Source organism: Nuphar pumila, chromosome 3 (genome assembly GCF_984573655.1).
Source record: "Nuphar pumila chromosome 3, dmNupPumi1.hap1.1, whole genome shotgun sequence".
In the NCBI taxonomy this organism is placed as follows: Eukaryota; Viridiplantae; Streptophyta; class Magnoliopsida; order Nymphaeales; family Nymphaeaceae; genus Nuphar; species Nuphar pumila.
Genome location: NC_143251.1, coordinates 30,533,067 through 30,547,004, shown reverse-complemented (window position 1 = coordinate 30,547,004; position 13,938 = coordinate 30,533,067). Strand labels below are relative to the sequence as shown.

Here is a 13,938-nt window from a genome sequence, read left to right as displayed (position 1 = left end):
TATGATAGGAATAAGGAGAATGTGTCCAGCACACAGCCCGATGATGGCTAAGAAACCGGTATATAGAAAGACAGATTTCAACTCCAAGGTAATTCCTGCAGCCTCTCTTTTTTTCTTTTTTTTGTTGTTACTGACAGAGTAGTCACGCAGATGGCAAAAAATAACTGGAACTTCTTTCCCCCTTTTTGCATAATAACTATATCGGGCTATGTGAAGAACAATAAACAATAATCAAGAGAAAAACTGAAAATAAAACCAAATCTGATATCCAACTTAGATGTATTGTTGAATTCAGATATGTAACTATCCAGATTCGAAAGAAGGCAATCACTGAGTACAAAAATTTAGGAGAAACACATAAATGAATCTCAGACCCAATTTGATTTAACACATTCAAGGGTAAAGATAATAAAAATATCAAACGACAGATGGAGTCAGGTCTGAATCTGGTCAGATCTGATCAACAGGGAGAAAAACGAGGTTGATAGACAGCTTATTACCTTATCCGATTTGATTCTGATCAACAGGTTGATTTAAAACAGACTAAGATTAAGAAAAGAAAAAGAGGATCACGTAGAAACTATCGATGAGTGAAAGACGTGATCAGATGTGAATCTGATCAGATTAGATCAGGATGGTTACGGTAGAGAGACGCGGCGTAAATGATGATGTCGATGACGACGACAACGACGAGAGAGAAAGAGAAAAGTGCAGGCACGAGGAAGAAGAGATAACAAAATTGATTTTCTGACTTGTGAGGCTAATCAAACTTTTTAGACATACCTTTTGGAAGCAATCCCATATCCGGCTCTAGAGTGGCTCTGATACCATGTTAGATTTCATAAAACCAAGAGCTTCATCATGCGTGGAGAGTGAAGAACAGAGAGAGAGAAGGAGCTACTGAGAAAACCAAATTCCCAATACATGAATCGGCTATTGAACCTCTCATTATATGTTGTTAGTGATTCAAAGAGTTTAGGGTACCAAAATACCCTTTTACAATACAAAACAATTACACATGTAACATTAATGAGATAATATAACACATGATTACGATATTCGGGTCTGGGCCCTGACCCGAGACCCGAATACATCTTTTCACCAACGACTCTATGTACCTTTTATAATTATGCCCTCAACTACAAACTAAATCTTTAGTTTGTACATAAAAAAAAATAAAAGACCGTTGTGCCCCTAATGGGCACAACCTATTACATGACTAGTTATGTCACAGGGACTCGGCATAGAGGCCGCTGCACCCGCGTCGACATGACGTGACACGGGTGCATTACCCGATGTGGTCAATGTAACCCTGGGTGCGGTCAACCCGCACCTAGGGTTATTTTTGTTCAAAATAGATACATTAAAAAAAGAAATTTAAAATTATTTAAAGTTTTGTCCAATATACAAAGCTTTGAAAGTTTTAAACATTGTGCATTAAATGTTTTGAGTCATATACATCTTTTACTGTTTTTAAAAAGCTTTGTCATAAAAAGTTGAGTCATTATATTCTTTTATACTTTTTTTAGAGCTTTGTCATAAATGCATTAATAGAAAAGGTGAAAATTGCATTGAAATGAAATTCTATATTAAATGAGGAGAACCGAGTAGGTCGGATTATGTATTAAATGGGGAGAACCGAGTAGGTTGAACTTTTGTATTAAATGCATTAATAAAAAAGTGAAAACTTCATTGGAACGGACTTTTGTATTAAATGTATATAAATCCAAATCTAATTAAACAATACCCGATTAAAATCTGATTAAGCAATACTTCTAAATTTTTTATTGTTTATGATGAAAAACAGATTTTTTATTGGGAGCTTGCTTTATGGATAAGTTTTATATATACATATATTAAAATATTAAAAAATATATATATATTAATATATATATACCCTCCCGTACCCCCCACACCCAAGTTTTTTTAAAGTGCTACATTACCGCACCTATGTGACATAGATGACTAGTGAAAAGATGAAAATACCCCTAGTGGGTATTTGTCTATTACAATGAGTAAAACACACACACACACACACACACATATATATATATATATATATATATATACAAATAGGTATGCATAAGAGTAATGGGTCTTCAAGGTTAAAACTAAGAGTAATGGAACATCGAAAAAACATAAAGCAAGATTGGTAGTCAAAGGATACTCACAAGAATATGGAATAGATTGTGAAGAAACTTTTGCCCTTGTCGCTAGAAAGACTTGTTAGAAGACTTATAGTTGTGGCCGCTATTAAGAAATGGCTTATCTACCAAATGGATGTTAAAAATGCCTTCCTTAATGGAGAATTAAAAGAAGTTTATATGGATCTACCACCTGAGTATGATATTCCGATTGGAAAGGTTCTTCATCTCAAAAAGGCCTTTTACGGTCTCAAACAAGCACAAATGTAATAACCACGATTTTTTTATAACTTATGTGTTATGGGCCTGGGATCCACCTTTCGGATCCAGGATCCATATGTAAATTATATGATATTTGAAATATATATATGTAATTTAATAAATTAATAAAAAGATTAATAAAAATATGTAAGGGATCCATAGTTGGATCCATTTGGACCCAGCCTATGGATCCACTTTGCAATGGGTTGCGGGTCCAAACTTGTGGACCCTAATAATCAGCGAATCTGCACCGGGTCCCGGGTTCGGACCCGAGTCGCGTCCCCTGTAGCAGGTAGGTAACGAAAAATAAAATAAAATTTAATTTAAAAGCAAGAAAAAACCCTTAGACCCGGGTCGGACCCAACCCGGATCCGTAACCCGGTAGGGTTTTTAAAAACCCGATATCGGGCTGTAGCTTTTAAATAAAAGGGAAAAGGCAAGAATCGTGCCTAGGGCACGATTCCTGCTGTTAGCAGAAAGGAGGAAGGGGGTCGGTTGCAGCAAGCGTAACCGAAACCCCGCGCCTCTCGGCAAGAGGGGGGTTTCGACGATAAAAGGGAAGTGGAAGAGGGGATCTCTCTCTCTCTCTCTCTCTCTCTCTCTCTCTCTCTCTCTCTCTCTCTCTCTCTCTCTCTCTCTCATATGGGCGTGCATTGGGGAGGTGGGGTCGCCGGAAAGCTGCAACCCTCTTCTCCTGTCCTCTTCCCTTGGGTGCGGCAACCACCGACGCTAGCCCTAGCTGCAGTTCCCAGCCAACAAGGCCATCAACGACTTCTTTCTCTCACTGCAGCAACCCCAAACACCGATTCAAAGGTACGGGTTTTTTCTTTTGATTCGAATATTGAAAAGTGCCTAAATCTGATTTATATGATATTTTCGAAGGAAACCATGAATCTGATTTAGGTTCACATAATCAACCTATGTAGTATTGATATATGCTAGACATGTGTATTTCAGAATTTTTAAACACCTTTTCTCCTGGCAAAAGCATGCTTGTATGACCGATGCACACACACACATATTCTATACATATATATATGACAAATCTGTTGCAAAACTGTGTTCGATAATAAATCTGGGTTTTTATTATGCAATCCAGTTTGTAAATCTTTGATAGGATTTAAACCTGTGTCCGGCATGCTTAATCTGATACAAATATGAATCTGATTCATGAACTGTGTTTCTCATTTGTGTACGCTAGAACTTGCTGTAATAAGAGTCTTATTATATATTTATATTATTTTCATAATGAGCATGTTGTATGATTTTTTTTCTCATGAGATTCTATAGGCAAAGGACTTAGTCTAGTGTTTGTGAATTTACAAGAATCATTCTTCTTTTGCTGAGAACGATTTTGATTAGGATGTAAACCGGGCATACACGTATGTTGGGCAACATTACTGTTCTTGAACTAGGTCTCACGCTGGGCAAAAAATCCGAATCTGTTTGAGTAGGATTCGATTTATTTGGCCCATCCTAGATCGGTGTGTACCATTGATTTGAATATATACAAAGTGTATATCGTCTTGAAAATTTTTACCTAACTGAACAAATATAATTATTTCTGGGTTTATGTCGGATCAGAAATTTCTGTACCAAAGTTTGTTTTTGCTGCCATACTTTATTGTGGTTAAGCATGATTTGATCATAGTGTAAAACTGGAAATTTAACCTCTTGTTTTATTGTCTGGTAAGATCAGCTAGTGCACCGTTACCTTGTGTAGGGACGTTGCAGGTTTAAAAAAAAATAAATAAATAAACAAATGGGCATTGTTGGTGTTTGTTTGGGCAGCCATATGTTGGCAGAGCCCAGCCTACTGGGTCGGCTGGGATCGGTTTGGACAGATTTGAAAAAAAAAATGTTAAGTAATGAAACACTTGAGGGTTTTTGTTGAATTAGAAAATCGGAAATTTTTCGCATGTGTTGAATGTAGATTCATACTTGTTACACATTTCAAAGGATTTTTGATAATGTACGGGATTATGTGGATCTAATCTTAAGATTTGTATACATTAAATATGTTGTCATAGGTTGATGAAAGTTCAGTTTAGTGCACTAAATTCCCAGATTTTTCCTGTTATAAATGATTCGGTTACGTGCACGTTGGAATTGGAATTCGCCTTGAATAACTATGCATGATCAATATTCAAATGCAATGTTACACATCTTGTGGGCATGTGCAAATCTTGAATTTCTATTGCTATGTTTATGTGTATTGGCATAAGTACTCATATGTTCTAAGTAAAGTGATTTATGAATGGAAGCGTGATGATTATATGGAAGCATGCATTGTAATAATGAATACATGTATATGAATATTATTATTTCATGCACATCTCTAAATGGGCATTGAAGATTGTGCATCGAAAGGCATGTGATATGAACAGAATGCATTGGCACGTTTCTTAAGCTTTTTTGCATATGAATGAATAGATGATCAAGGTGGATCATCATGGGCTGTGAGATGTCTTGAGTCGGTGTGCTCATTGCTTTACTTGTTTATGCATTGTAAAAGTCATATTTGACGTTGTGGTTTTAATTTCACTGTTCTATGTTGTCATGGGCTGTGGTCCCGTGAAAAGCTTAGCATGTTGATGTGCAAGCTTATTTATTAATTCTGCATGTAAATTTGCAAATGTAAAAGAGATGAATTAATAACCAGATAAAATAAAGTAAAGATCAGTGTAATTCATATTTTTCTCCTTGATGTCCCTGTTGTAGTGTGAGAATCTTGGATGTTGGGGTTTTGGGGAAACCGTGAGGATACAAAAACTTCGTGTGCGTATTGTTGCCCCTGAACCCGATATTGAGGTTCTTCTCCTGACCACGGTTTAGGGAGAGTCCGCCACTTTTCCTGGGGGTGGTGTGATTTGACACAACTGTTATTGTTTTGGTATACCAATAAAGTGGCGTCAGTGGGTGTTGTTTTTCATGGTGTCCCGACTTTGGATGATGTTTTCCAAGGTTCCGATAGATGGTGTTGTTTCCTGATATCGGTCGAGGGCTAAGTTTGGAACCCGGTAATAAAATACAAATTGTGTGTGAAGTTACCCCGGGAACCCTACTTGACCTCGGGGACTGTACCCGTTTAGTGTATCCGCGGGTAATGATAAATTAAAAAGAGGAATTTAAAGATTGTGTGCATTTAATAGGACATGCATATGGAAAGAGGGGAGCTTAAATGAAAGATAATAAGGGTTCATGCATTGCACATAAATCATGCATATTCTTGTTATGCATTAGTTCATGCATGTTTACCTGTTCACTTGGTTGTTATATATTGATCATTGCATGATATTGATCTCTTTTGCATTTAATTGCCTTATTGATTAAATTGTGATCAATGTTACTTACTTCATGTTCCCTCATGTTCAATGTTTAATTCTGCATGAATGGTTAATTGTCTTATGAATTGATTATAACCGTATTCCTCAAAATATTACATGGATCTTATTTATGCTCTTTTTCTTATTTGATTCATTAGGGAAACCTGTACGCAGAATTCTTCGGATTTCTGACCCTCTTCTTTTATTGGTTTTTCCCAGACACAGGTGATCAGTGAAATCGACTCGCTTCTGAGGGGATACGAGGGTCACATTTGTTTCAGACGGCTTCACTTACGGACATAGTGGCTCTACTTTTGTTTTCTTTTAGTTCTTCTTATTTCCTGCAAGTTGTTATTTCACGTTGGATATTGAGTACGAGACTCTTATTGATTCATTAATAAAAGAGTTTAGTTGGTTGGTTATGGATGATAAATGTAAGTTTGTTTGTGGTGTGTAGTTATCCAACTAAAATTGAAACTGTAAGGACCCCAGGTCTCTGGGAAGTTTTCCGCAACTCTTAGAAAAAAAATCCGCATTTTTCAAAGGTATGAGTTGGGGTCGTTACAACCAAAGGCCTGATATGATCGATTTAGTTCTGTTATGATTAGTCTTGGATATTATCATGCTATATTGACACTGCTTTATTTGTTAAGAAATCTATTGCAGGTTATGTAATTTTGCTTCTCTATGTTGAGGACATGATAAGCTTTTAATGGAAGTCATGCTCAGGATCTTGGAGACTTCTCCATTCCTTTTCATGAGATGAATCGGGACTTCATGCGCAAGATTCAAAAGAAAGAAATTGCAGAGGCTTTGAAGAAAATGAAATCAAGAAGGGCAGTTGGCCCAGATGGTATACCTATCGAGGCTTGGAAATGCTTGGATGAAAAAGGTTTAGAATGATTGATAAATCTTTTTAATAAGATTTGGCAGACAAATAAAATGCCTAATGAGTGGAGGAAGAGTACTTTGGTGCCTCTATATAAGAATAAGGGTGATATACAAGATTGCACAAACTATCGTGGTATAAAACTCATGAGTCATACTATGAAACTTTGGGAGAGGGTGATTAAGTATAGGTTGAGGAAGGTTGTCATGATATCGGAGAATCAATTTTGTTTTATGCCTGGAAGATCAACTATAGAAGCTATACACCTTATTAGACAACTTATTGAGAGATATAGAGAGAGGAACAAAGATTTGTATATGATTTTTATTGATTTTGAGAAGGCATACGATAGAGTACCTAGGGATGTTCTCTGGTGGACAATGATGAAAAAAGATGTTTCTCTCAAGTACATTAGTATAATTAAAGATATGTACGAAAGAGTAGTGCAACTGGAGTGTTGTGCGATCGTAGAATGCCATTGCGGTTGAAGGGAAAGTTTTATAGGACGACAATTAGGCCCGCTTTACTATATGGTACGGAATGTTGGGCTGCCAAGAGACATCATATTCAAAAAATGAGTGTAGCTGAGATGCGTATGTTTAGATGGATGTGTGAAAATACAATAAAAGATAAAATTCGGAATGAGGAGATACGTAAGAAAAAGGCGTTGCATCCATTGAAAATAAGATGAGAGAGAATCGTTTACGGTGGTTTGGACATATTCGGCGAAGGCCTAATGATGCTCCAGTTAGAAGGATGGAGAAATGGAAAAATATATTAGTTAAAAGAGGTTGGGGTAGGCCTAAGAAGACTTGGATGAAGATGATAGGAAAGGATATGAATGCTTTGAACCTCATCGAGGACATGGCATTGGATAGAAATGATTGGAGGAGAAGGATTCATGTGGAAGACCCAGAATGATTTTCTTTTTTGGTTCATATCGCCGACCCTAATTGTTTTGGGATGAAGGCATAGTTGTTGTTGTTCTTGTATGTTGAGGACACGATCATAACAGGAGGAGATAAATAAGGAGTAAATCATATTAAGCATGTACCTAAATAAAATTTTGAAATAACTAATTTAGGTTTTCTCATATTCTTTAAGGGGATTAAAGTAGCTTATTCTTTCTGAGGATATCTGTTAACTCAATCTAAATTTCCTACAGAGATTATTGACAGGTCTGGACTAACTGACAAGAAAAGAGTGGACACACCCGAGATTATCAATTCAAAGATGAAGATCGATGATGAAACTCCATTGGACGATCTCACTCCATATCGACAAATGATCAGTGCCTTGACATGACTATCACCATACCAATTATAACCCATGCAGTACAAACTGCTAGTCAATTTCAACCAGGGTTACCGGAAGCGCCTACCTAAAAGGGGAAGTGTGCTTCCCCGAAGCGCGCTTCGGAAGCGCGAAACGTCGCGCTTCCGAAGCGTGGGGGGAAGCGTCCCCCTTTTTTGGGAAGCGCGCTTCCCTTTAATGGGGGGCGCACTTCCCTTTAATGGGAAGCGCGCTTCCCATCACGCTTCCCCCTCGCTTCCCCCATGCTTCCCCCACGTTTCCCCCACGCTTCCCCCTCGCTTCCCCTGTTTTTTTTTTCAATTTTTTTGTATTTTTTATTTTTTATTTTTATTTTTATCTTTTTCGCTTCCCCTCGCTTCCGAGACGCTTCCTAGGTCGCTTCCGAGACGCTTCCTAGGTCGCTTCCGAGACACTTCCCGAATCGGTCCTAAGTGGTCCCACGCTTCCCCGCTTCCTAAAATTTTGAAAATGCCTCGCTTCCCGCACCCGCTTCCCGTATCGCTTCCCGCTCCCGCTTCCTCAACTGGCAACCATGATTTCAACACTCTCCTATCTCAGTTCATATAAGTATTGTTATGCGTATTGTTAGATATTTAAGAAACTCTGTTAACAAAGGATTATTATTATTTTCCTCCTCCCCTCTCGAATTAGTTGCATATTCTGACTCTGACTGGGGAGAAGAACCTAATGTTAGACGCTCAACCACTGGTTTCTGTGTTTTTGCAGGAAACTCTCTGATGTCCTGAAAATGCAAAAAGCAACAAAATGTATCTCTATCATCTACAGAAGCCGAGTATCGTGCTATGGCCACCACAACATCAGAGATTGTTTGGTTGAGGAGCTTACTAGAAGAAATGAGAGTACCATCAACAACACCATCCAAATTATGTTGTGATAACAAAAGTGCCATATATATTGTTGGGAATCATACGTTTCATAAGTGCACTAAGCACATCAGATGGACTGCCATTATGTCAGAAAAGAATTTCTGAAGAAGACTATTTCGATGCCACATGTCACATCTAAATATCAACTTGCAGAGTTCTTCATTAAAGCCCTTTCTTCTCCTAGGTTTCATTTATTGTTAGGCAAACTTTTGGTGATCAAAATGTAAGTTTGAGGGAGAGTGTCAATATATGAATAGGGGTATTTTAGTCTTTTGCTCATGTAGGGGTATTATGGTCATTGTACATATTTCTCTTTTTTATTTTTTATTGTTATTGTGAATTTAAATATAGGATAGGGCTTTTTGGTCTTTTGGCCATAGAGCCGTTGGGGAGGTCCCAACCACTACACGGCTCCTCTCTTTTGTACATAAAGGGGTTGAAAACCCTCTTCAATGTATGTTTTTGCTTAGAGCATTTTTTCAATACAAAGACATATTTTTATGTGTTGTGTGCCCTTAAGTGGCTGATTTATGTAGATTTGTGTTCATGTAATTGACCCATAAGTGGTCATTGTAATTGTAGTTGTCCATAAGTGACATTTGAAGCATTTTTTGTGCTTTGTTACAATATATATATATATATATATATATATATATATAGATAGATAGATAGATAGATATATGTATATATATATAGATATATGTATATATATATAGATAGATAGATAGATATGCATATCTTAACAATTAAGTCCAGCCACATTCACATTTAACTTGGGGCTATTTGGCAGCTAAGGAAAAATATGTGACAGAAACCCAGACCAAATCTTTCATATCCTTGCAAGCTGGGAGTCTGGGACTGAGACATAGGACAATATGCTATTCACAAGTCTTCAACTAGACACCTAAGTCTAACATGGATCTGAAGTAATAGTATTGAGTCTATAACTAAGCATCTTCAAGTGAACATGTAATTCATAATGAAAATTTTTATAGAAGGAGCCAACATACACAAGACCTCGTGTGCTGTCAAACGCTCAGAAGGGGGAGAACAAAGCATCTTCCTTATCAGATCCTTGGCACTATCAGAAATCAGAGGCCAGGGGTCTGACTCAAAATCAATTACTCCACATAAAACAGCATCAAAAATCCCCTGCTGTGTTTCTGTCAAAATATATGTCAGGTCTGGAAGTGAACTAAACTGTAGTGTGTGTGCGTGTATAACGAGTAGAGGGTAGCTGCCTACACTGTTTTGTGCCTACCGCAGCCTACCGTGAGCGAATGGGAGGCTTCCCGTTTTTTTCGCAAATCTGATCCTGCAGATGCATTCAGTGTGGTCGATTTTCTGGAAAACAACACTTGGATCATGTTTATTCGATAAAAAAACATGATTTTTTAAGCCTTGAATATTTATGATATTTATGAAAAATTTATACAGTTGATTTTCAAACCTCATAAAAACCTACCCTCGCATCGGAATCAGATGATGCAAGAGTATATTCTTATAAAATCAAACACGTAGAATGCATCTGTATGGTCAGATTCAAGAAAACACAAAAAAGAACCCTTTAAAAGCCTCGTAGGCTGTGGCATGCACAGATCCGTGTAGGCAGCTAAGATATATATATATATATATATATATATATGAGTGGGCATAACAGTAGGTGCTAAAAAACATCAAATGCATGGACGTGCAGTTGTGTGCCATGCATCTGCCCGAAAGGGCTTTAGTGACGGTCGGTCTCCGCCCTAAAGCCTCTGGGGTCTTTAGCAGTAGTCATGACCACCACTAAAGACCTTTTTTTACATGACACACGCTCGTCCGACAGGGGCATCCGGTGTTTGGGCATCCTCTCTCTCTTTATAGAATCAGTAATGATGATGTATACCTGCCCAAAAGGGTGGGACACCACTCAGCAATATATAGAGTATAACTCCTGCAGTCCATACATCAGCTTCTGGTCCATAATGCTTGCAAAGGACCTCTGGGGCTACATAATATGGGCTACCAACAACATCTGAGAAAACCTGACCTGAAGATGCATAATATCAATGGCACAATCAGGAACTCTGTTTTATTTTTTTTTAAATATTAATTTTCATGAGTAAGGATATTGGGAGACGATCAATGATTTGAACACTACTTTGTCTGGAAAAAAAAACTTTAAACCCTTGGAGAACTTAAAATTATCTTTAGTATGAGAAGATTCAACCACTAATATCAAAACTCCAAACAAGAAAAGCAAGATCATTCATTTACTAGGAAAATGAAAAGAAGCAGCAGCAGGATTAGCTTCTAAGAGGTTAAAAAGAATAGAAAAGGAAAAAATAAACCAAAAATCCTGTAGCTGAGACTTATGGTCCATACCTGGCTTAAAGAAAACTGAAAGCCCAAAATCAATAGCTTTAAGTGAAGAATCATCATCCTTGTTGGCTAGCAAAAAATTTTCTGGCTTCAAATCACGATGCATGACCCCAAGGGAATGGCAAGCCTCAACAACACCCACAATTATTCTCGTCAGCTCAGCCGCTTTCCTCTCACTGTAATGCCCTCTTTGGATGATTCTGTCGAACAACTCTCCCCCAGCACATAGTTCCATCACTATATGGACATACAGAGAATCCTCATAAGCTCCTTTAATAGTCACAACATTTTTGTGGCCCGAAAGATGGTGCATAATTTGTATCTCCCTTCTTACATCCTCAACATCTTCCCTGGATATAAGTTTCCTCTTGGAAATAGACTTGCATGCGTACTCTTTTCCTGTAGCATTCTCTATACATAAATATGTAGTCCCAAACTGTCCCTGCCCTAATTTCTTTCCCAATGTATATAGTTCACGTATATTGGCCGTCCGATGGCCCAAAACATAGTACGACTGGTTATCAGCTCCCCGTCTCATCGTGTTATCCTCAGTGCCTTGGTTACTATCACCTGAATTATCTCTTCTGGGAACACCTTTTGCAAAACCCTGAGGAATTAGATGTGATAAACTGTGCAGCCGATCAGAGTTGGAACAGTCTTCAACCGACCCGTCGTTCCTCCTCCAAAATGAACGGTCAATGGGCTCACTGTAGCCCTGGTATATGCTTCTAAATGACCCACGGCATGTATTGCCCATGAAATAGAGCAGGATACAGCACAGAATCTACACCCTGACCTTCATTCAACGCTAACTAGTCAGCCAATATGATCAAATTCTTATACAACAAATCAAATCCAACCCGATATTAAGTTTAAACAACAATTCCCCTATTTAATACTTTGATAAAATCTACCAAATAAAGCAAGAAAATATATATCCTCTCATAGGCACCTATATTCACCATTCAGACATCTTACACAAGCAAGACAACATTAAGAACGAAACTGAAGGGATGCCCAACTGATTAAGTTTCTTAGAGCAAGCTCAGATCTGGCTCCACAATATCATTTCTACTGAAATTAAAATCTTACATGAAGTATTCAAAATAATTGAGCATAAGCAATCAAATAATGGAAAAGTGAAACACTAAAAAATTTCATTTACATAAAATAAAAGAATTCAATCAATTCTTATCCGGCCACAAAAATATTCTTCACACAAAATTGGGAAAAATTACAAAGGTTAAACCGAAAAGATTATTGATTTTCAGAGAACCTCATAAACTACAAGAAGAAAGAAAAATCTGAACCATCTAAACAAAAAAAAAACCATTAAAAACCAACAAACCCCATGAGAGAGGGAGAGCACGGATCAGATCAAACTCAAGGTATTCATACCCATAAAACAGAAAGCTTCAAACCATACAACATGATCCCTCCAAAGCACAACCTTGTCATAAAAATTACACCATAAATTTCTAAGACCAACAAAAGAAGCGGAAGAACCCAACAACTTCCTCAAGAGCTAAAGATGATCCACCGATCCTAAATCACAAACCAAAAGGACATCACCCGCTATAGACAACAGATACATAGAGAAAAAATGGCAGAGAGAGAGAGGGTGGGCAGGGAGTCATACTGAATCATTAATGAAGAAAATTAAGACGTGGGTATCCGAAATTATTGGCCAGATTTTATCAGATGAGAAAAAATTGAAAAAGAGTCACCTTGCATTGGTCTGGAATATGCATCCCCATCATCACCTTAATGGGGTTTTACCAAGAGAGGACGTGGACGCCATTTTCAGTTTGCTCCATCATGTTTGCCGGGTTGCTCTCCATGTCTCTCGCCTTTTCCATTTTTTTTTATTTAAAACAATTTAAAAGGATTATCGTTTTTGTGTCCAATTTGCAATTTTCTGATGTTTTTTTATGTTTTTCATTCTCTTGTTTACACTCGCTTAAATGTAAATGTTGAGCATTGTCTGCACGGCTTTTATCGTTTATCGGTAGGGATATTTTCATTTAGAGACCTATCTTTTAGCTATAACTTCTAAAAGAGACATATTTTATAAATATTCTAGTACACACTTAAGCTTTCTGAAATTGTCGAATAAGGGTCTGATGTGACCCATCACCCTTAACCACTTAACTAGAGTTAAATGCTTTAACATTGTTAAAATTCTTCTCACCCGAATTTTTCGAGAGGGTTGTGTATGTTCGCCCCCGATGATTCACTGAATCCCACGTCTGTGTTCGGGGCTTTGAATGAGCACCACGTATACAAGCACATGGGGCTCGTATTCCCGTGTATATTGACATAACTTTGCATCGGACTCTGGTGTTGTTGCAAAGACTTAAGTACCCTTTATTGCTATTCTTCTCATAAAGTGATGGTTTGAGAAAATGACAAAAATGCCTTTCATTCAAAAAAGAAAAAACAAATAGTTCAAAAAAAGGACAAACATGTCCTCCATCCAGAAAGTCGAGGATGATGTTGACTCTTCAAAGTCTTCTTCTTTTTCTGTTCAAAAAAAGGACAAACATGTTTTCTTCTTCTTTCTCCGTAAAACACTGTAAAACCCTTTCTCTCTCTAGAGAAGAAACATGTTCATCTCGTTCCGGTGACGGGTGTTCTACGAAATGTAAATCCCCCCTTCTGTAAGGGCAAAAGGCCATGAACACGTTGGGAGGAGCCCTCAGACCCCCCTTCTGTAAGGGTAAAAGCTCTGAATCAGACTCCATAACTCTTCA

General features: G+C 37.7%; 1 protein-coding gene across 7 annotated transcripts in view; it reads right to left on the bottom strand.

Annotated features, from left to right (window-relative positions):
- Positions 1-13,938, bottom strand: part of LOC149842475 (calcium-dependent protein kinase 26-like) — a 70,475-nt gene that overhangs the window by 38,934 nt on the left and 17,603 nt on the right. For 3 of the 7 annotated variants that reach the window (XM_089999211.1, XM_089999206.1, XM_089999212.1), the window contains exons 1-4: positions 12,913-13,382; positions 11,189-11,976; positions 10,710-10,853; positions 9,832-9,984 (exon numbers count right to left, since the gene is read on the bottom strand). In XM_089999211.1, coding sequence (XP_089855337.1) covers positions 9,832-9,984; positions 10,710-10,853; positions 11,189-11,942 — 1,051 coding nt within the window. In that variant the 5' untranslated portion in view covers positions 11,943-11,976; positions 12,913-13,382. Of the gene's footprint in view, positions 1-9,831; positions 9,985-10,709; positions 10,854-11,188; positions 11,982-12,583; positions 12,603-12,912; positions 13,383-13,938 lie in introns of those variants that run through there. The other 4 variants (XM_089999205.1, XM_089999210.1, XM_089999208.1 and 1 more) reach the window with 4 other exon arrangements.